This window comes from Syzygium oleosum, unplaced genomic scaffold, assembly GCF_021117445.2.
Source record: "Syzygium oleosum isolate NSW1041296 unplaced genomic scaffold, Sole_v2.1 Sole_v2.54, whole genome shotgun sequence".
Taxonomy (NCBI): domain Eukaryota; kingdom Viridiplantae; phylum Streptophyta; class Magnoliopsida; order Myrtales; family Myrtaceae; genus Syzygium; species Syzygium oleosum.
The window spans coordinates 684,729-708,226 of NW_026607538.1; the positions used below are offsets into that span (position 1 = coordinate 684,729).

General features: G+C 39.9%; 2 protein-coding genes across 2 annotated transcripts; one reads left to right on the plus strand and one right to left on the minus strand.

The window, feature by feature from the left end:
- The first annotated feature begins 896 nt into the window (after nucleotides 1–896).
- Nucleotides 897–2,770, plus strand: LOC130136903 (laccase-14-like). Its single transcript, XM_056307477.1, has 5 exons — nucleotides 897–927; nucleotides 1,008–1,133; nucleotides 1,351–1,942; nucleotides 2,142–2,491; nucleotides 2,600–2,770. The coding sequence occupies exons 1-5, from the start codon at nucleotides 897–899 to the stop codon at nucleotides 2,737–2,739; spliced, it is 1,239 nt and encodes a 412-aa protein (XP_056163452.1). The 3' UTR covers nucleotides 2,740–2,770.
- Nucleotides 2,771–9,222: 6,452 nt separating this feature from the next.
- LOC115686370 (cyclin-D3-3-like) lies at nucleotides 9,223–10,708 on the minus strand. The gene is made up of 2 exons (XM_056307510.1): nucleotides 10,172–10,708; nucleotides 9,223–10,041 (listed from the first exon to the last, which is right to left on the minus strand). The coding sequence occupies exons 1-2, from the start codon at nucleotides 10,265–10,267 to the stop codon at nucleotides 9,622–9,624; spliced, it is 516 nt and encodes a 171-aa protein (XP_056163485.1). The 5' UTR covers nucleotides 10,268–10,708; the 3' UTR covers nucleotides 9,223–9,621.
- Nucleotides 10,709–23,498: the final 12,790 nt, after the last annotated feature.

The following is a 23,498-nucleotide window of genomic DNA, read 5'->3' on the forward strand; positions in this document are numbered from 1 at the left end:
ACCGAGAATTTATATTAAAGCATGTACTATTGTTGCCAATATTCATGTACTTGATATCAGAGGTTAGAAGGAACTCTGCAAGGCTGAGTTTGTGGTAGATATACCAAGTTTCAGTCGTGGATTAGATACAATTTGCATTGTGCCAGTTGTGAGGAGGCCAACCTGTAATAAATTTTTGCTGCACATTCGTAACTATTTTTATAATTCGTTGCTAATTTGCGACGAATTAATAAAAATTCGTCGCTAAATTCGTTCCCGAACAATGTTCGTGGCAAAATAGCGACAAATTTTGCCACGAATCAGTTTGTCGCAAATTATTAACAAAAAAAAAAGAATTTCGTGGCAAATTAGCAACAAATTTTGCGACGAAAAATTAGCGATGAATTTTACGATGAAAATTCGTGACGAAAAATTTGTGACAAATTTTGCGATGACTTTTGCGATGAATTTTGCGACGGATTTTGCGACGAATTTTGCGACGAACTTTGCGACAGATAGTGTTTGTGGCTAATTTGCGACGAATTTTGCGACGAAATATTTGCGACGATCTTTGCGACAGATAGTGTTCGTGGCTAATTTTTGCGACGAATTTGGCGACGAAATATTTGCGACGGATAGTGTTCGTGGCTAATTTGCGACGATTTTTGCGATGAATTTTGCGACGAAATATTTGCGACGAACTTTGCGACGGATAGTGTTCGTGGCTAATTTGCGACGATTTTTGCGATGAATTTTTTGCGATGAATTTTTTTTTCGGCGCAAATTTGCGACGAAAATTGAAATTTTCCGTCGCAAAAATTTGTGACGACCTAGTAGCGACGGAATTTTTTCCGTCGCTAAATTCGTCGCAAAAATGATTTGCGACGGATTTTTGCGATTTTTTCGTCGCAAAAAACATGTTTTTTTGTAGTGACACAATCGTGATTTGTATGTTGCTTTCAACTAACTTAAATGACAGATAACAGTTTGCATTGTTTTTCTAAACAAAATTATTTTGTGGCATGTAGCTGAATGGTATGCGAGAGATGCGATGGACATAATCACTGAGGCTCTTGAATCCGGAGGCGATCCAGACTTGTCTGTGGCCTATACCATTAATGGTCAACCCGGAGACAGTTATACATGCTCTAATGGTACTAATTCTCTTATATACATGAGTTTGATATATAAAATTAATAGTTAAAAGAAAAGGTCTTATTCATAGGTACTGAAATAAAACCTTACTACTCTATAATTAATGAAATGAGATCTTTGCGAAATTATTATGCCTTAAAATTGATTAATGATGATTGATATATAGCACGAGTAATTTCAAGATCTCCGTCAATACTATTTAAAATGGTGTTGCAGATTCGACGTACAATATAACGGTGGTGCAAGGAAAAACGTATCTCCTCCGGATCATCCATTCGGGGTTGAACGAAGAGATGTTCTTCGGCATAGCGGAGCACAATATCACTGTGGTCGGAATGGATGGAGCATATTTGAAGCCACTTAATACCGATTACCTCATGATAACTCCCGGTCAAACGATGGACGTTTTGGTCACCGCAAACCAAACCCCCGATCGCTACTACATGGTATTCAGTCCATTTGTGGACACCAATGCCCCGTCCAACGAAAACGTCACAAGGGGGATATTCGAATACAATGGCACTTATAACCACTCGGAGACTCCCGTGTTACCCGTGCTTCCAGGTTTTACCAACAAGAGTGACGCTGGAAACTTCACTATTTGGTTGAGGAGTTTAAATAGCATAGAACATCCGTCCACGGTTCCGACCAACATCACGAGGAACGTTACCATCACGGTGTCTGTGAATCAGCAGCCATGTCCTGCTAATAAAACTTGTACTGGTCCAGACGGCGCTATGCATTCGGCAAGTTTGAACAACATAAGTTTTTGGGCTCCATCAATTAGCATTCTCCAAGCATACTACAAGTACGTAAATCGCTAGACCTACCAATTTTGATCCTATTTGTTAGTATTGAATATCTTTCTCAGACCAATAGAGTTGATTCAGGCCGAAATATTCTTTAAATCAAACCAATTTAACCGATTACAACCTTCATTGTCTTAAAGCGAAGGCATAATTTGACATCTAAATGTCTCTATAACTATATGTTTCTGGTGTCTACAGTAATATAAGTGGAGTCTACAACAAAACTTTTCCGAATAAACCACCTTTCGTGTTCGACTACACCGGAGACGTATCTGCCTTAGGGGAAGCAGCCAATGTGAGCACCGAAGTGTTGATGATTAACTATAATGAAGAGGTCGAAATAAGATTCCAAGGGACCAATTTTGGGGCAGCGGAAAATCACCCCATGCATTTACATGGCTATAGCTTTTACGTCGTCGGAATGGGCGATGGAAATTTCAACGACTCCTATGTATCGGATTATAATACAGTAGATCCACCCTATATTAACACTATTGGACTTCCCAAAAACGGGTGGACAGTGATCAGATTCAAAGCTGATAATCCAGGTACTACGATTGCATCGGTAGAAACACATAGAAACATATAGTTTGCACTGGTTTAGACTTGTATATGAATGCATGATTGACAGATTAATCTTTTACGGGTGCTTGCAGGAGTGTGGTTCATGCACTGTCACTTAGAACGCCATGCAAGCTGGGGAATGGACACAGTCCTTGTCATCAGGGATGGGACGAACGACGATCAGAAGGTGCTTCCGCCACCCGAAGACATGCCTCCTTGTTCCGGATCATAATTAGGATGTTGTTTGCTTTGAGTTCTTAGGACAAAGGTATTGATATCCCACAGGGAATAAATCATCTGAATGTTGTATCGTGCTTTGCTGTAAAACATCACTCTAATAAGTTTCAACGGAACATTTGTTTTGGCAAGTAGAAAGTGTTTGTTCGATTCCACAATTGTTTTGAAATGTATTTGTACGCTGCCGACAATGAACCCATAAATTTAATCAATAGGGGCGAAATTTACGATGATGTTGACTATAAGGATAATTTACAAGCCGTTTCAACAAGTTTGTCAAACAAAATTGGCATAGTTAAATAAATTTAATATGCAAAATAACATATGTATTGAACAATGTCATAGCCAAAAATGTGTGACAACTTGCAATGTTGACATGAAAGAGTCAATACAAGTGGAACCATTAATGGCCAGATCTATTATCCACAGAGAAAACATTAAGTAGTCCCGCTCCACCACAACACGCAGCTGTAAATCACTCAGTGATCAACACATGGTGCCACGTGTCCAGGGGCCCACTCGTCAGTCTTTTATCTCTATTTTCTACGCCTTGCATTTTACTTCTTCTTCTTCCTTTTGTTGACACCTAAATTCTTTCCTAAAAATCATTTTCGAAAAGATTGAAACTTTTCTTTCCACAAAAATATGTTTCATCTTAATTACTTAGACATTTAATGTAATTTGGTTCAGGGGAGTAGTTTTCTTAAAATCTACTTTCCCAAAAAGAAGGAAGGAGGGGGGGGGGGGGGGGGGGGTGGACGGTGGAGGAGAGATCTGAATGTAATTGTAACTAGCCAAGCCCTAAAGAGTTTTATTGTAGTTGAACCATAAAGTTGGGGCGAAAATGCAATTTCCAAAAGTTGGGGGACCAATTCGTAACTTTTATAAAATTTGCCCAAACTCTTAAATTAATCATTTCTATCATTTTTGATCCTTGATTAAGCTTGAAATTAAACTCGAGCCAGGTCGAATTGATATCAACCCCAAATGACCAAATTGAATGAAATTGGGCATTTTCGGGCAAGAAAGTGGCCAACTTTGAGGGACTCTTTTGCAAAATTGGGCAAAGAAAATTGCGAAGTCTGGTCAGGGACTTAAATTACTACGCATCAGCTTGCCAATTGATAAAAATTTCAGCCAAATTGATGGATTAAAGCACTTCAATTAGCTGTCAAAACCTAATCCACGATTTGGCCACAATTCAAAGCTGCTAAGTAAGCAACTTCATGGCTCCGCCGTATCTTGCTCCGCTGCCCAATTAGCCTCATCTCTGGCTGCGGTGAAGGAAAATAATTAGATGGGCAAACGGACAAAAATTGGCCAGGTATAAGCTGTTGAAGGAGCATGAAAGTCGCAACCAAAACAGCTCACTCAACAGCTGCAAAAGTTTGAAAATTTTGGCCTAGTGAGAGAATTGGTAAAAGCAGCTTAGTTAGAAGGACCGACCAAAAGCTTGCTTCGTTCAGTGGATAAGATCTATGAAGCACGCTTTATTGAGGCATAAAAGGTTCGACACAAGAGACAACTGGGGGAGCTCGTGGTCGTCCCCAACAAACACCCCCACAAGCAACTCTAAAAACAACCTCAACCCCGAAATTCCAGATCGACCATTTGTGAGAAAACGAAATTTTCACAAACTTTCAGTCAAAACCTTCAACTAGAGAGTGAAATTACAGTCAAATATCTTTCCAACCATAGGTCACAAGTCCCAAATAGAGGTCGGGAAGGCACTCAAAAGCCCCTCGAAAATCGTGTTACCAGCAAGTAGGATTGGAAGCTTAGAAATTGTGTTGAAATCAAATGGTCACTGGTTAGGGAAGTGAGAGTGGTTTTTAGAAATTGAGGGACATCTAAGGAAAACTATGGCTTGGGAATTAAACTAGAATACATATAGTTGGATTAGGTCTCAAAGGATATGACAAGAAGGTTCTTAGAGCCTGGTCTTGGAGGCTAACAAAAACCTTTGTTGTCAGTTTTCTTCATTGCAGATACCATTTTCCTGATTGAAAATGGGCCAACTTCCAGGCATCTTTAGATGACCATTTCTTGGCTTCCTTGGCCAAGAGCTACTTCGCACAGCAACTAGGAAGAAAGGTAAGGATCCAAGATGTATTTTTGTTCCAATTTTACCATGTTTTGACCGAGAAAAATCTTGAGGAAAACCAGCCTTAGAAAACTGATTCTAAGGCTGGAATTTTTCCGTAGTGTTGAACCAGTTTCAGGTATCTTTCATGTTTGACATGATATGCTACTTTACACGTATTATCTGTCTTCGGGAGACTAATTTATGTTATATGGGAGTACAAAAGATGCTTAGGTCAGCTTGGTTTGGTCTTTAAATCTCTGTGTGAGCCCTAAATGTGCTTAGAACTTGAACCAAAAACTTAAGGTGGTACACACTGGTTCATGGCTGGCCAGTGTGGACCATGCATGTAGGCTACTTGGAGAGGTCGCTTAGATGTGCGTAATTGATCGTTCTCCATGATGCTTGTTGCATTTGAAATTCCATGTTACATAATTTCATTTGGATCCAATATATTTTCATGCATGTCTCGCATAAGTGATAAGTGTCAGGGCTTGAATCTGGCAGGCAACCTGTTTGTCTAACCTGGGTTCAAACCCAGATTTCTTAAAACAGGTCAGACCCATGATTTTAAGGCTAATTCTGATCATGTTAGTGTGTGTTTTAGGATGATTTTTCTTGTTAATCTTGTTCTACACATGTTTTAGGGTAACCCTGATTCTTTGTTGCTGCTTAATATCGTCTATAGGTCGAGATTGAAAGCCATGAACATAGCTCAATGTAACTGGTGTGGGAAGTGTGATGCGCACTAATTGTTCGACAAAATGCTCGAACCAAGTTTCAATCTTGAAAAGGTTAATTCGAGCTTGGTTATTGTGATATTCATGTTCTGAGTTGATCCATGTTCATGTGAATCAAGCATAGTCCGGTTTAATGAATTAAAATTATTTTTCAAAAAATTTTTTAAAAAAATGAAAACTCTGAAAATTTTTGAAAAAAAATAAAAAATGTAGGATAGTATTAAATATGAGGAAAAATGATTTTTTTTAACGTACCTAATTGTCCAAAGTCACTTTCCTAATTTTTTTCCTATTTTATGTCTTATGGATTATAATAATCACTTTTGTAAATAACTCATTTTTGCGTAGATTAGAATTATTTAGTGTAATTTCATGCATTTTAAGTAATTTCATGCATATTTAAATTTCCACTTCACTTACAGGGGTCTTGTCCTGAGGCATAATAACAAGGCCATGTATTATTCTTTGCTCGACATCGTATCGAGTTTACTTTCTGCACTTTACTTCCTAGTTTTAATTATCGTACTTGATGTGTGTGCTTATGGGGGTCGTGTTCCTTTTAAATTAGTTGAATGGTTAGGCTACACGTTGAGATCATAATAAACACCAAAACATTGCATGGACACTTAGCGGATGCGAATTTTAGGACTCATAATTTTTAAAAAGATTGCATAATCAAGTTAGGGTATCGAAAGGGCATTAGTCGAATAATTAGTGTAATCAAATCTTCAATCCTAGATCTCCGGATGCATAAGAAGTGAAGTATCCTCCAGCAATTAACTTGGTTTCTATCTGACTCCAATAGTCTAGTGGTGACTCCCATTTCACATTGAATCTTTTAGGCTAAATCGAAATTTAAAATGAAAATAATGTTGTGAGAGGTAAGAGCTTGGGAGAGCCTGTACCTAATAGAGGGCTGTGGACCCGCCTTTTGGGCAATACCCCTAAAACTATCTTTTTCCTGACCGCGTCAAAAAAGAGATCGCGACACCTTTCATTCTCTTCTTCTTCCTTTCTTCCTTTATACCACCGCCATTGTCAATAGCCATGCCCCCACAACCAGCCACCCTGACCTCATGATGGGCTTGCCCGACTGTAAATTGGATATGTTTTTTTTTTTTTTCCTTGTGGATTTAAGGAAGGAATCATTTTGAGTTTCTTCCCATTGGGGGTTGCTTGTTCCGGTTCTAAATTGGAAGAAAAATCTGAGTGTTTTTTGTGGAATTTCAATTGCTTGTGGAATTAAAAGGGATATATTTTGATGGGCATTTTGATTTCTTTCTTTGTTGGATGGCGATTCCCTCACAAGCAGCAACTCCGACGCGACGTAGTACGGCGTCCCACCCACACCCTTTGCCGTCGCCCTAACCTCACCGCCAAGCCAGTCACCAACCCGAAGTCAGCGAGCTTCGGGTTGTTGCGCAAGTCGAGCAGGACTTTGTCTCGCTTTGTGTCGCAACGGACGACCCGGAGGCAGTGGCAGTGCATGACGGTGGAGAGGAGGTGTTTGACGAAATGGCAGGCCTCGGGCTTGGAGGGAGGGCAGTGGGCGATGAGGTCAAAGATCGGGGTGCAATCACAAAAGTCGAGGACAAGGGAGACAGACCTAAATTTTGAAATATTAGAGAAAGTGAATTTTTGGATTTTTTAAGGGGACTCATCTGCTGACGTGGCGCCACATGTCAATCTCTGAGTGGCCCGGAACTTCACTGACGTGGTGGGGAGGAACTACCTAATTTTATTTATTATTCACTTAATTACCCCGTTTTACAGACCAAGAATGATTTCAGTAGCATAAAGAGAGTTTTTTATTATTCTCACTTCTTCTTGTTATGATTGTGCACTATTCAAGACGACTTTTAGGCTGTAATATCATTAGTCAGTCAATTAGATGGGTGGTTGGAAAATTAACATAAGAGAGGATCAGTGGTTGCCAAGAGGTTTGTGCGAACAGATAGGATCCAACTCACGTATTCGAACTAATGGTCAGGGAGGAAGCCAAATAGAATGAAAATAAGGTGAGAGAGGTTTGACTGTGAAACAAACCAAGAAATTTTAGCCATTCCCATTAACCCCTAACTTCCAGAGGACATACTCATGTGGACACCAACCAAAACAGGGCAGTTCACAGTGAAGAGTGTGTATAATAACCTTAAAGCATAGAAAGAAACACCAAATCAAAATCGAGCATCATCATCGTACCAAACCCCTAGAGAATTATGGAATAGACTTTGGAAGGCAGACTTATAACCCAAAATTAGATTTTTTTTCTTTGGCAAGTTTGCCAAAATGCCCTAGCAACTAAGGAGAATCTGGTTCAGAAATGGATAATACCTCCAGCCACTTACTTGATATGTCAATAGCATCTAGAATCTATCGAGCATCTTTTTCTTTTATGCCCCGGGACTCAAAAAATATGGAACAACCCATCAGTAAACATTAAAGTCGATAATTACTCGGTGACTCGAATAGAGGAATGGATGCTCAATTTTAAAAATGCCTCCATATCCACATCCTTTGAGCTCTTGCTTTGTTATTATGACATCTGGAAATCTCAGAACGACTTGGTGTTCAAAGCTCATAAGTTAAATCCCCAACACATTGTCACCTCAGCCATCGCTGCGGAGAAAAACTTCAGCAAATGGTCAGAGAAAACGAATGGAAAACTGCAATTACAAAAAGAATTACCTCCGATTTGGACCCCTCCTCCCCCATGGTGATTAAAATCAACATCGATGGGTCTTTTGTTGCATAAACAGGGGAAGAGGCCATTGCGTATGTATGCTGAGACAGTCAGGGTATCTTGATAGGTGAGTTTGCTCAATCGGTAAGACTCTCGTCGGCGATCCAGGCAAAGGCGGCTACTGTGCTTGAATACCTAAAACACTTCGAAGTAAAAAGTGAACTCAGATCGAATTGATCTGGTGGAGATGACAAGCAAGGGAGCAGATCGAGTGAGTTGGGAAGCTTATGCATTGATCACCGAAGCCCAAGCCTGTGCAAAGGTGTTGACACTTATTTCTAATTGCCCAATTAATTGCACAAAATTAGGAATTAAATTTTTGATTCCTAAAACAAAATGATTTTTATTCAATTGCATTGCGTATAGACATTAGGTACATTTTACATTATTAGAATGTATTTTTTCTTCTTTTAATTAAAAAATTAAAAACAATAATAATAAAAAATCATATCAGGCCGGGTCGGGCCAAGGCCAGCCCAACCCGACCCCCTCTTCCTCTTCCCCTTAGATGCGCGCATAGCCCATCTCTCTCTCTCTCTCTCCTCGCGCGACCGACGGCCACAGCTGTTCCCTTTGCCCACGCACGGCCCACGGCCATTCCCATTGCCCGCGTTTAGCCCAGCCCCTCTCCTTCTCTGCTCTTCCCCTCCTTGTTGCCATGGAAACGAAGATTCAGAGAAACAAAGCTTGCCTCCCTGCACTGATCTAAAACGGCATTCGTAGAATTGGTTTTACGATTGATTGGACAATTTTCCACACATATATATGTGTATGTAAATGAACTCTACATCCACATTATAATTTGGGATTTTTCACGGTATTAATCCTAATTGGTATATCTGTGATAAATTTACCCTAAATTAATTATTGCCAATTAAGCAAAATGACTAATTAAACAAAATGACTAAAAAGTGGTGTCAAACTCTAATATTGCTCAAATTTCAATAACTTTCCATTGATTATGACTCGAAGTTTCCATTCGATTTGGAATCAACACAAGTTTGCGATCATTGGAACAATCAGAATGTTTGACAGAACATAAAGACACAATGGTGGATGACTGAATATGCAAAATGATGGCCCGCCTAGTGCTTGGACGAACCTGGCCACCAGGTCGGCGCCTGACAAAGAAGTGACCGGGCTGCCGGCCAGGTTCTGGTGCCTGGAAAATGCCCAGAAGCTAGAGCGCTTTGTAGTGCTTTGGCCATCCGCCCAAGCCCGTTTTAATAGACGCTTGCCCCCTATCGAGGACTCGATTCAAATGACTTTTAAACCCTATTTTGACATCTATGTTGTACACGATTTGTAATTCTATGCCTCTATCGCACAGGCACTTTTAAATTTCAATTCACCTACTAATTCATAACACTCCTCAAACATCGGCCTGGCCTCACTCCACTTGAGACTATCACGAAGAGCATTCCGGCAGCAACCAATCTGATTGTCCTTGTATCGCATCTTCTCCATCGAACAGCAAGTCACCACTGCTGCGATCACCGAAGGCTGGTAACGGAGAAACCTCGAATTGGAGATGAGAACGAGAAGGGATAGCTCGAACAAGGTCAAGAATTGACCCATTTGTGAGCTGATGCGAAAGTGAAGCCTTCCAATGATGTGATCTAGGAAGGAAAATGGAGTGACCGGGTTCATCCTCCACTCGAGCGTAGAGAGCACTAAAAGTTCCATTCTTTGGACCGTCTTAGGCTCAAACATATAGCTTGGTCCCTCAACCTGCGGAAATAGTATAGTGTTCTATTATCATCATCGAATCTACTTCTCTATAATGCAAATAATTGAAATAATTACTTTTTAAAGCAAGCAGAATGACAAGCAAAAAAATAGTCACCAGATCTTAACTTACTTGAAGAGCTGAAAGAGTTGGAACATTGATCTCATTAACTTTGGCAGCCAAAGAGAGACAAGCAACAGCCACCAACCGCACCATCCATGGCTTCATCTCTACAACCCGAATGCTCGCAAGAAACCGGTCGTATTAGTCGACCGACAGGATCTCCGTGAAGAAAGAAAAAGCGTAGCGTCAACACACTCAATAAGTCCACTTTATCCCCTCTCGACAAGCCCCATCGAGAGCCGAGTGCTCTTGAAGATGATCTCGGTAACTGCGAAATAGGTGCTCGGAATGTGCTTGCTCTTCTCTGGACAAGAGGGTTTGAAGCTCAAGCTCATCTTCTTCCTCTTGAAGCTTCTCCTGTTTCATGAATCGGTAGTGCAGAAACGATGACGATTCTGGGTCACTTTGTTCTTTGGTTTGCTCTTCCATGAACCAATGTTGCTCACTGCAATGAAGATTCGGACTATCACGCATGATTGGTTGGTTCTGATTCGACTGTGTGAGTCTTTCGAGCCCTTGTCTCTTAAATCTAGCTTTTCTAGTCAGCACTTTTTATGGGTTAACCTTCATTGACAGATATCAATATGTCAACATGAAGTAGATAATACATCTTGTAATTATGTGTGTACAGAGAGACTTATGGTTTTTTTTCGGTAGAATGAGAGACTTTGCGGTTGGGATATCATTAATTGAAGAGTTGATGATGGTACCACTGTTGGGTTCCTCAAGTGCTAAAAACGCAGCGGAATTTATAAACCGAAACCCTAGACAGGATCCATGCGTATATTGAAATCTAAACAGAAGTTCGACACGTACCTTTTTGCAGATCAAAGGTAAATTGACAATCGATTGTGTTTGGATTAGCGCCCCAAGTGTTGCGCCTCTACCGGTATCCACACACACGAACGGAAGTCTCCAATGATCTAAGACTTATGCCATGTGTCATCGGGAGAAAACCTTTCTTGGAGTCTTGCATATTAAACCTATTGATGACTTTGTCAACATATGTACTTTGACTCAGTCTAATAAGTCTCTTAGATCTATCTCTATAGATCCTAATCCCCAAGATATAGTTTGCCTCTCCCATGTCCTTCATGGAGAAAAATTTTCCTAGCGATGTCTTAACTGACTGAAGCATAGGAATGTCGTTTCCAATGAGTAGTATGTCATCTACATACAACACTAGAAACACAATTGTACTCCCACTAGACTTCTTGTATACACAAGCTTCTTCTTTGTTTCTGATGAAGCCAAACTCTTTAACAGTTTCATCGAAACGAATATTCTAGCTTTGTGATGCCTACTTCAATCCATAAATAGAACGTTAAAGCTTGCATATCTTCCTAGTGTTATCTGGTGATGTAAAGCCTTCAGGTTGTGTCATATACTCATCCTCCTCTAGTTTTCTGTTAAGGAAAGATGTCTTTATATCCATTTGCCATATCTCATAGTCATAATATGCAGCAAACGCTAGGATAATCCGAATGGACTTAAGCATGGCCACTGGCGAAAAGGTCTCGTCATAGTCAATCCCATGAGTTTGTTTGAAACCTTTAGCTACTAGCCGTGCTTTATAGATGTGAACCTTTCCATCCATATCAGTTTTCTTCTTGAAAATCCAGTTGCACCCTATAGATTTGACACCTTCGGGTGGATCAATCAAAGTCCAAACTTTGTTTTGATACATTGAGTCCATTTCGGATTTCATGGCCTGAAGCCATTTATCGGAGTCTAGGCCCATCATAGCTTCTGTATAAGTCGTAGGTTCGTCATTTTCTATTAACAAAAGATGACGATGTTCAGTCACAAGAAAACCATATCTCATAGGCTCACGATGTGTTCTTTCAGACCTACGAACTATAGGTGCCACTGAAGTAGACTCTACAACTCTTTGTAGATCTAATTGAGGTTCCTCATAAACTGGAACACCCTCTTGTGGCACAATAACTTTTTCGAGGTTTACCTTACTCTCACTGGTTCCTTTAGTAAGAAACTCTTTCTCTAAAAAGACACCATTTCGAGCAACAAACACTTTGTTCTCTGATAGATTGTAAAAGTGATATCCTTTCGTTTCTTTAGAATATCCCACAAAGAAGCATTTATCATATTTGGGTCCAAGTTTATCAAAAAGTAAACGTTTTGCATAAGCTTCGCAACCCCAAATCTTTAGAAAAGACATACTAGGAACTTTTCCTGTCCACATCTCATATGGTGTCTTCTCTACAGCTTTTGATGGACTTCTATTTAGTGTAAACACAGCTGTCTCGAGTGCATATCCCCAGAAAGATAGTTAGTGGTCTGCCCTAGGAATCAATCAAGGTTGATACTCTAATATTAGTTGTGGATTAGGTTGTGTCAGAAAACCAATCTTCACTATACTTAGGTAGCCATAATGTCTTGCTAGAGACCGCTAATGACTTGTAGGTCAAAAAGGGTTTTGAGCACACTGCTAATGTTTAGTGAACCTACAGGGTCGCACACAATAACAAACTGCGTCAATATTTTTTGTGCGGCGGGATCTACTTAAAATAAGAAGTAGATTTTAAGTTATTCTCCTATTCAACTTATCTACGCGGTCGTGCACGTTATGAGATAACGATTAAACGTACGATTGAAGGTGGACAGTTTGGCGGACCCAAATTGCCCGGCCCCACTTCTTTTAATTCGCATAGATAATGAGGCTATATATATATATATATATATATATATATATATATATATATATATATATATATATATAGCGTGTGAGTGACAAAAAACCCTAAGAAAAATGCCTCCAAGAGAATACGAAGAGAATCGTTCTCTGTTCAGAGATCTTTGAGAGATTCTCGAAGATCAAAGGCGATCAGGAAAAAGAAGTCCAAGATCTTTAGCTAGCACTTGGATCGTCGGAGACTTTCGTTCGTGTGTATAGATACTGATAGAGGCGCAACACTTGGGGCGCTAATCCAGACACAATCGATTGTTAATTTACCTTCGATCTGCAAAAAGGTACGTGTCGAACTTCTGTTTAGATTTCAATATATACATGGATCCTATCTAGGGTTTCGGTTTATAAATTCCGCTGCGTTTTTAGCACTTGAGGAACCCTACACCACACACCTATCAGGATGGTCCATCGATCCGCGCACACATATATATAATTACCCGAGAATTCAGAGATGTTGATACAATGTCAAGAATTCATACATTTTAGGACAAATATCGATGACTGGACCGCTATGATAGTAATTTCCAGTAAAAATTGATTAGAAAAACTATATTGGAATTTTACAAAAAGAATTAAAATTAAATTGGCAAAATTGAAAAGTTTAAGGCTGAATTGATATCCATACAATAGATTTATGATCAATTGAGTAATTTTGCCTAGGAAGGTTGAACCCTTAAATTTCTACGATGTCCTTAGTGTATCCATATTAAGCAATCAAATAGGAAAAAAAATTATAATTTCAATACACTTCAATTGACATGTATAATTAACAAGCACCCGTAAAAGTTAGCATGAGCATTAGCGGTTTTACTATCAATGGTGTACTAATTTAAATCTATACTTAATAAGTATTTTTATAAGGAGACTCGTTACCATGGACTTTTGGGCTTTATCCTTGATAGTGAATTATATAGGTATAAATATGTACGCATGGATGTACATATTTATGTAATAAAAAATTGAAAAATTGATAATGAAAGATCTGAAACTTGCATCGGTCGATTCCTTTTATTATAAAACATTTTTTTGGGTCATTTAAGTCCTAGAACTTGTTGCTATCCTTCAAACTAATCTTTCCGCAAACTCGCCCGGCCCTCACGTGGAGGGCGCAAGGGTTGCCACTGCCGCCAAGCGAGGTCAGCAAACGTCGTTGGGGACAAAGGGGCGGTACTCCTACCCTTACCCTTCAAGAAAAAAGTCGTGTGAAAATTATAATAATAATAACAATAGTAATAATAATAAATATTGCGTAATTTCATAAGTTTTAGGACTTAATGGATCACCCAAAATTATTCCTAAGAAGTTAGATCTTCTTGGGGAAGAGAGGGAGAAGACCGAGGAGACAGTGCGGACCAAAGCATATTATAATTATAAATGGCAGACACTGGAAATTGTCCCACATTAAATTGTACTGTCGACTATTTGTCTTTTTGTTGCAGCATAAGCCTCCTTTTCCAATGAAGATTTAATTAATGAGCTAAGTACAAATTACTTGTTAAATCACCGGACCATAAACTTATAAATTTTCATATAATTATAATATAATTAAAATCAAATTGTACTTATTGAACAGTAAGTATTCTGAAAGCCCTCTCATTATATATTTAATTTTAGTTTTTTTTCCTATGAATAAGGCCCTTCCAATTATTATTTATTTGGTTCACATAGATAGGGAATGAAGAAATAGTTTATTTTCTTGGGAATGATGACCTGACATTTCCCTTTGTCTTTTAAATTTTCGGGGCGTTATTTATTACGTCATTCGCATGACGATATCTCCCCCCATTAACCAATAAGGCTATGCTCTCCTTTCATCCAATGGCAAATATGTGATTTAACGAATAGGATTAAACTGTGTAAAAAAATTAATTTTACATGTTCACCGAGTGTAAAAAAACGAATTTTGCAATGAGGATAGATCTAATAAAAATCTTAATCGATAAGGGTGGCAAACATCCTTGTATCGAAAATCACGAATGCCTTGAAAGCCAGATCCGAGGTGAGACTGGCCATCCCCTCGTCCAATCCGTCGCTGTCATAGCCACCGGGCATCGTGAAGGCAACTGCGAAGGCGACCGTGGCTATGAGCATTGCAACGATGAGGTGGATCTCCAGCATGCTGCCTTCTTCGTGAGAAGAGGTCTCTTTGTGGCCGAAGTTCTTGGTCGGGACTATTTCCCGGGTGTTTGGTTTAGCTTTGGGAAGGGACTTTGAGCCCCGAAAGCCCCTTTCCAAAATGCTAGAGTGTTTGGTTCAGCATTTGACCTAGCATTGACCAAATGCTAGCATTCCAAATGCTCAGCATTCCACAAACGCTACTGTTCACCAATAATTTTTTTTTTTAATTTGAAGCTGTTCTTCACCAGGCAACCGGCGAGGGTGGCCGGCGAGGTCGGGCGACCACCGGCGAGCCAGATCTATCTCGCCGGCAGCCGTAGGCCCTCGCCGGTGGCCGACTCCGGCGATGGTAGGTTTTGTTTTTTTTTTTTAATAAATAAAATAATTCTCAAAGTCCATTTGCAAAAAAAATTTACTAAACACTATATTTTGGCCAAAGTAGCTTTACAAAATATTTTTACCAAACACCATTTGCATTTCCCCAATGGGCTTTCACCCAAAGGTATTTGCATTCCCCCAAGTAGCATTTTCAAAATTGAACCAAACAGGCCCTTCATCGGTCCTCCATTCAGCATCTTCTTTACGTTTGTATTGACCAAGGGTTGCATGTCTTGTAGGCCGCAGGTCTCTTTCAACACGTAATAAACCTTTGCAGCTGCAGAGGTTTGAATACTATTCACATATTGCTAATTTGAGGCATACAAGCACTGCCTTGTCAAAATGGTCCGTTTATTAACTAAGAAAAGGTAGAAAGTTTTCATGTGAAGATGAACTAGATTTCTGTCACTACGTAGTTTAGCATAAATGCACTTAGCACAAATTTAAGTCCTTAGGCTTCGGTGGTTGATCGGCTGCGGAAATCTTCAATCAACATTCAAGACATTGGTGAACTTTTCGTAAAGGTGTGTATTATGGACAGAATAGCTAGGGGCGATCAGTTTCCTATCCGGAAGGACCGGTTCCCAAAATTGAGAATTAGGGACCAGACTAGTTGGTCCTAGGACCAGGAACTGAGCTGGTCTGGTCCGGTCCAATAGAACCGGTCACCTAGGCTACGTTTGGTAGTCCGGAGTTGAGTCTAGATAGGATAACCAAATATTCTATCCTGTGTTTGGCGACGTCTTATGGACCGGATAAACTTGGATATACCCGAATAAAATGCAGAATAAGAAATCCGGGCTAGGAGGTGGGATAGACTCGGATTGGATAAAAAAATTAAAAAAAAACATAACAATTTCCTTCCGACGATGGACTGATGGAGTCTGGCTTCGCCGACTACCACGCAAGGACCACCGCCACAATAGCCTATCACTCTCAACCACCATGCATTCATCATTGTCTTTGACCAACACTGATCGTCATCACCGTCTAGCTGATTACCCTTCGATGACTATCGAACCGAACTGGCTGTCACTGATGAATGACCCTAAATCGATGGGTCGACCCAAAAAATCGTCTTTGAAAAAGAAGAAAAAGAAAAAAAAACAAAACAAAACAAAACGCATGAAGTTTTGGGCGCTCGTATGATGGTCCTAAACGGTGGTCACTTAATTTTGCCATTGCTTCGATGTCCGACCCCGTCCTCTATTCAGATATGAGACTCTATGCTGACAATGGAGGAGGAGGAGGAGGAGCTCGGACGAAAACGGTGATAGCTCGAAATGGTGTAAGTCTAAGCCGTGCGAAATTACGTCAAGAGGATGCTTCCCTAGATTTGGAAAGTATTACCTCAGCGAGCAAGTAAGATTTCAAAGATTTTAAATCCTATCTTGGATTGCACCAAATATGAGAAATAATTTTTTACGATCCACAGGATATTTGAAGGATTTCTAATCTCACTTTATCCTATCCTATCACAATCCAAATTCGGGCGATCAAACTCGGCCTTAGGGTTTAGTTCACATTTTACTAATTTTTTCAATGGATTTATGTCAATAAAGTTCACTTAGGGTGTAGTTCACAATTTACTTATTTTTGTCAATGAAGTTCACTTGGGGTTTAGTTCACTTTTTACTAATATTTTTAAAAAATTAAAAAAAGAGTATTTATAGTCAGTCCGGTTCCCCCTTGGAATCGGGAACCGGACAGCCCGAACACCAATTCTCATAAACTAGACCAAACTGGCCGGTTCGGTCAAGTCCGGGTGATTCCCAGTTTGAGCAGTCCATTTCGCGAGAATAGGCCCAAACCCGGCCTGTAGACCCGATCGAACCGGTCTGCATGCTATTCATGGTGGGTTCAACCCAGTCGAACCGGCCTTGTTTTGTCTTCTTCCACCCGACTGGACCCCAATTGGGCCCAATCAAGTCCATGATCCGAGGTCAACGCCTTTGGGTCGGATCTGTTGAACTAGGCCGGATTTGACCCGACCCCATCCGCCGACCCAACCCAGTCGAATATTATATTAATATTATATTATTTTTAATTAAAAATATTATTTTTTAAAAATTAAAATAAAATTTTTTTTTAATTTTTCTTTTAAAATTAGGAAATAGTTTAGAAATTAATATTTTTGAATATTTTTCTAAATTATATGAATTATTCGATTAATGATCATGGTTAAATCATATAATCCTATAGGGCTATGCGATAGTATTTTGCATGTTATTTTTACTACTGTTATATTGTTATCATGCATGTTGTTTTTAATTAGAATATAATTGCATCAATTGTCATGTTTTGAATGTTGTCATCTTAGTTAGGGTTAGAACCTAGGCTGCATATCTATATTGATTATTAATCATTAATAATTGTGCAATCGTTTGATTACCGCACATGTTAGGAGATATGTCCTAAAATTAATCCAAACTGCCTGACAAATATTTTCTGAAATGAACAGGATAAAAGATACCGAAAGGACACTAGTCACTCAACTAGTGTAACCGAGTCTCCATACTCATTTAATCTCTGGTTCGTAGGAGTAGGGTGATTCTCCCGTCATCTTACTTGGGTTTCTAATCGACCCACCCCAAATTAATTAGTGGCAACTCCTACATAAAAATCACTTGCATATTAAAAACCTAAATTATAAGTCGCGATATGGTATGGGCTTGGAAAAGTCCAAGTTAAGATGCTCAGATCTAAACTTAGCACGTACCAAACTACGCCACATTTTCCCTCTCCCATGGAAAAATTCGATGGGTCACGACAAGAGGCGTAACTTTTGGATATATTATTGATTTGGCATCCTCTCAGGGGAATAAAAAATTGTCTGTTGAAGCATCAATCATGCGGATCATACAAATTTCGTTTCCATTCATCTTTAATGGTAGGCGATGCAATTTTCAGTGTCAGTCGGTATCTGTCCCTTCATGGCTTTTCTTTCTCGGATTACTTTTCTCAAGGACTCTTTAGAATTGTCGTGCACCAATATTCATACCCAAAAATTTACATTTCGGTAACAGTTTGTACTTGAGCAATTTAGTCGGAAATCACCACGCAATCACCATAAAAATGGATAATTTTCGAGACGGTTTTGAAAAGTTCATCGGATACTAAAATTCGGTAACGACATTTATTTCGTTAACTTAAATTAATCGAGAAAACCGTATTGAGCGAACATAATGCAATGTTAATCAACAATGCTCTCCATATTTTAGGCATATTTCGTTGAAAAATGTCCAAAGGGAATCAATCTTTGCTGTAGAAGATCCACGGCCTGTCTCGGGGTCCACTTCACTTTTGGAAAGAAAGTTCGAATGCGAGACTCAAACGGGCTTTTTCCGAGTATCTCACTACAAAAAAACAAGTTTTTTCCGACGAAATTTCCAAAGAAAAATTCTGAAAAATTCGTTGGAAAACGAAATTCCAACGAATTTTTCAACGAAAAAAAATTCGTGGGTAATTCGTCGCCGGAAAATTTTCCAACAAAAAATTTTCATTTTCGTTGGAAATTTGCGACGAAAATTTTTTCGTTGGAAAAATCGTCGGTAAATTCGTGGATAAATTTGTTGGAAATTTCGTTGGAAAATTCGTCGCTAATTATTCGTTGGAAAACTCGTGGAAAAATTCGTCGGTAATTATTTGTGGGTAAATTCGTGGATAAATTTGTTGGAAATTTCGTTGTAAATTTCGTCGGTAATAATTCGTTGGAAAAGTCGTGGAAAAATTCATCGGTAATAATTGGTCGTAACAATCGTGGGAAACAGAATTTCCAACGAAAAAAAATTCGTTGGAAATCTCGTTGGAAATCGTTTAAATGTCCGACAAAAAAATAATTTTCGAGGTAATTTGCAATAAAAAAACAAAATTTGTCGGTAAGTTCGTTCGAGAATTAGTTGGAAATATCGTTGCAAATATTTCATTGGATTTCGTTGGAAAATTCGTCGGAAAAATTTCGTTGGAAAATTCGTTGGAAATATTTCGTTGGAAAATTCGTTGCAAATTATTCGTGGGAAATTTCGTTGGAAAAATTTCGTTGGAAAATTCGTTGGAAATATTTCGTTGGAAAATTCGTTGGAAAAATTTCGTTGGAAAATTCGTTGCAAATTTTTCGTTGGAAAAATTTTCGTTGGGAAATTCATTGCAAATTTTTCGTTGGAAAATTCGTTGGAAAAATTTAGTTGGAAATTTCGTTGGAAAATTCGTTTGAAAATTTTCGTTGGAAAATTCGTTGCAAATTTTTCGTTGGAAAATTCGTGGGAAACCATGAATAATTCGTTGCAAATTATGTCGATAATTGTTCGTTACAAAAATTCATCCGTAATTATTCGTGAAAAAAGTCATTGCTAATTTGCAGCAATATTTTTTTTTGTCGCTAAATTGCGACGAATTTTGTTTCGGAACAACTTCGATTTGAAATCTAATTACATATGCAATATTAATTTCTACAATGCATAAGTTGCAAAGTCTCACATGATGGTATTAAAAATTGAATGTCATAATACATAAAGGTAGCTAAGCAAGAATGAACATCAATTAATACATTGAAAACATTGAAAGGACGGGGACAACCATAAGACATTGGCAGCTTCGGATCGGGCATGACATCAGAAGTCACCGTATCGACACCCGATGAAATATGGAAACATAAATAAAGATATGGAATTTGTCCAAAATATAAAAAAAGCATTTATGCATTGACGTAGAACTAGCTATAAAAAAATGTTCTTACCTAAGGGGGACTAACAATAAAATCACTAGCATCATCATCATCAGCATCATCACCAATCGCCGCATCATCGTGTGGTTCACCAATATGCCCATGACCGGCTACATTAACAGGAGGTACAGAAGGAACGTCATTGCGATCGATGTCGAGGTGTCGCATGACGTATTGCATTTGTGATTGCATCACTCTTATTTGTTCGTCCTTCTGTCCAAGTAAATGCTTCATTTCTTCGTCCTTCTGTACAAGCAACTGTTTCAGTTGGCACAATTCTTGGGTCATGTGCTCCTCATGTCGTGTCCTCCTTGCAGCAGCCGCATTGGAGGATGAAGATGCAGCAGCCTTCGTTTTAAACGTCCTTGATAAGGATCCCATCCTAAATATTTTTCCTCTTTTCATCCCACCCGCTGCCTCCACCCATAATGACATACTATCAACCGATGGCTCAGACACAGCAACACCATCACCACCACCACCATCATCACCACAACCAGAACCACTAGCAGTGCTCATCAAAAGTTGATCATATTTTTCCTATATTAACAGTATAGATAAAAATAAAATAAATTCGAATATATTACCATAAATATTAAAAACATGCATGATTTTCATTCTAGTTTCGATAAAGTCCAAACTATAACCTTCCATACCTTAGTAGCTTTTGCCCGATTGCCAGTCCATGTCTTATCCTTTTTCTGAAATGTGCGTTCAAATGTAGCTGTAAATGTGGGTTCCGTCCCCAATTCATTTGCCTAAAAAAATTTAACAAAAATTAGTCACAATTGAATTAAATAAACTTACAAGTTTAAACAGACTTACCATTCTTCTTCTGTGCTCGCCGATGCTGATAGAGCCCCCAGCATATGTGGCTGACGCAGACCCGTCACTAGAACTAGAAGCTCGATTCTTCTTGTTCTGTTCACACCTTTTCTTATGCTTCTCAGTTCCCCAAGTTCTCGTAATTTCTATCCAATCGTCAGCTGTAATGAAATCCGGCTTTTCTTTTGTTCTCTTCGCTTTATTTATCACATAACGCATATGATCATCGACTTTCTTCTTAAAAATTCTTCTAACCTCAGCCTCTTCCATTTCATCCCACGTAAACTTACGCTACAATCAATAGCAAAAGCAAGGGAAATTAATTATATTGGTCACAAGTGAGATATCCCTTACAATGCACCAAACAATTCACGCCAAATTTCATTATTGACCATCAGTATGCTACACCGAACTTACGTTGTGAGAAAATAAATAAAAACAACACTAACCTTGAACTCATTCCACCACAAAGTCTTTATTTCTTTAGGAGCACTGCTGAAAGATGTAAACTGCCCTATCCAACAGTTATTGACTATTCTATTAAGTTCCCTCACAACATGCGTAGAATTCGTAAATCTGAAAACATGTTATAACAATATAGAGAATAAGACAATCAAGCATATGAAAAATTCGAAACATGGACACTTTTAAATTCGTTCCATAATTTAAATATACATACAAAAATGAATTACTTACGAATCTCCGCATGGGCATATAAGGAATCGGTTCTCTTCTTCCTCATTTGAGTGTTGCACTGATGAAGCAGGTGGCACCGAAGGAGATGGAACTGAAGTAAAATCAGTTCGCATGTCCCCCAGTTCTTCGTGAATATGTTGCTGCGGATCGAAGGATGGGCCAATGTGTCCGTATTGTCCCTACACATATGGTACAACAGGGTTCGAAGACAGGACGGGGGAAGAGGATAAGGCCGGGGACGAGGATGAGGAAGCAGAGAGGCCTGGTCTTCTTTGTGAACCCCCACCCCGCATGTGACCTCCTCGATTATGCTGACAATTAGTAAAGAGGTTAGACAAATATAACAAAAAATATGAACAGGTATTAGGGACAGAAAATGAAATCATTTTCCTTACCATTTTGTATTAGATATCAAGAAATAATGTTAACAAATTGAAACTAACAGAGTACCGCCTCTGATAAATAGTCAAGTCACTGGTCCTCGTCGGAAGAACCTATTACAATTTAGATCACATCAGATGCCACTAAACTGCATAATGAAGCATATTTAATTTACAAAACGAATAACAATTCTGAAACAAAATTATAATTGCATCCGCGACCCCCCCACCAGGCCGGAATCCGGCGGTCGGAATCTTGCCGCCGGATTCCAGCGGCCGGATTCCGGCGGACTCATTCCGGCGCCGGATTCCGCCAGCCGGAATCCGGCGGCCTCATTCCAGCCGCGGGATTCCGCCCGTCGGAATCCCGCTAGGACCGCCAGCCCCCCGCTGGAATCCGGCCGCCACCCCACCCCGGCAGGATTCTGGCTGTGAACCTCCCCCCCCCCCCCGGCCGGAATCCGGCCGCTAACCCCCCTGCCGGAATCTCGCGGCGGCGACCCACCCCCGGCCGCAACCCCACCTCAGCTAGAATAGCTTCTCCGCGAGCCCCCGGCGGCGACCCCCCACCCCACCCGGCCGCAACCCCTCCCCGCGGCCGCGACCCCCCGCCGCAACACCCCCTCCCCCGACCGCACCCCCTCCCCACCCCACGCGGCCGCGACCTTCCCTCCCCGCAGCAAAGAACACCCTCCCCGGCCGCACCCCCCCACCCCGCGCGGCCGTGACCCCCCCTCCGCGCGACCGCGAGCTCCATCCGCGGCCGCGATCCCCCCCCCCGCGCGGCCACCACCCCCCCGGCCGAAACCACCCCCCGCGGCGACAACACAATGAACGGCGAAGAGGAGGAGAAAAGGACGGCGAGCACTTACCACGGACGGCGAGGGCGGCGACGGCGTGGGCGGCGACGGCGTGGGCGGCGACGGCGAAGAGGACGAGAAGAGAGAGAAATTTTGTCGTGCTTAAAATACTTCGTAGACACAAACGAGCTAGTTGCCGAACCAAATAAAAGCGTTTCTATCTTTTCGTTGCAAAATTCGTTGGAAATTTCCAACGAATTTTGCAACGAAATTAAAATTTCCAACGAATTTTCCAACGAAATCCAAATTTTCAACGACTTTTGCAACGAATAATAAATTCGTGAGCAAATTTGTTGGAAATTTCCCACGAAATTTCCAACAAAATTGAAAAATTACAAAAATTCCAACGCTTTTTTTTGAAATTCCAACAACATTTCCAACGAACAATAAAATTCGTTGGAAATTTCCAACAAAATTTCCAACAAAATTTCGTTAAAAAGTCGGAAGAAACAATATTTAAAATTCGTTGGAAAATTCGTTGGAAATTACCAACGAATTTCCCAACGAAATCAGTTAACGATTAAATTATTTACCAAAAACTAAGAATTTGTTGGAAAATCCGTTGGAAATTTCCAACGACTTTTCCAACGAATGTTATTTCGGCGGAAAATAAAAACTTTTAAAAATTCATTGGAAAATTCCTTGG

Excerpts from the sequence above, each read along its gene's own strand:
- LOC130136903 (XM_056307477.1), top strand. The coding sequence starts at position 897 with ATGTTTTTTTGTAGTGACACAATCGTGATTT. Across the intron at positions 928-1,007 it reads TAGTGACACAATCGTGATTT|CTGAATGGTATGCGAGAGAT; the intron begins GTATGTTGCTTT and ends TGTGGCATGTAG. Across the intron at positions 1,134-1,350 it reads CAGTTATACATGCTCTAATG|ATTCGACGTACAATATAACG; the intron begins GTACTAATTCTC and ends ATGGTGTTGCAG.
- LOC115686370 (XM_056307510.1), bottom strand. The coding sequence starts at position 10,267 with ATGAAGCCATGGATGGTGCGGTTGGTGGCTGTTGCTTGTCTCTCTTTG. Across the intron at positions 10,042-10,171 it reads CAACTCTTTCAGCTCTTCAA|GTTGAGGGACCAAGCTATAT; the intron begins GTAAGTTAAGAT and ends CTATTTCCGCAG.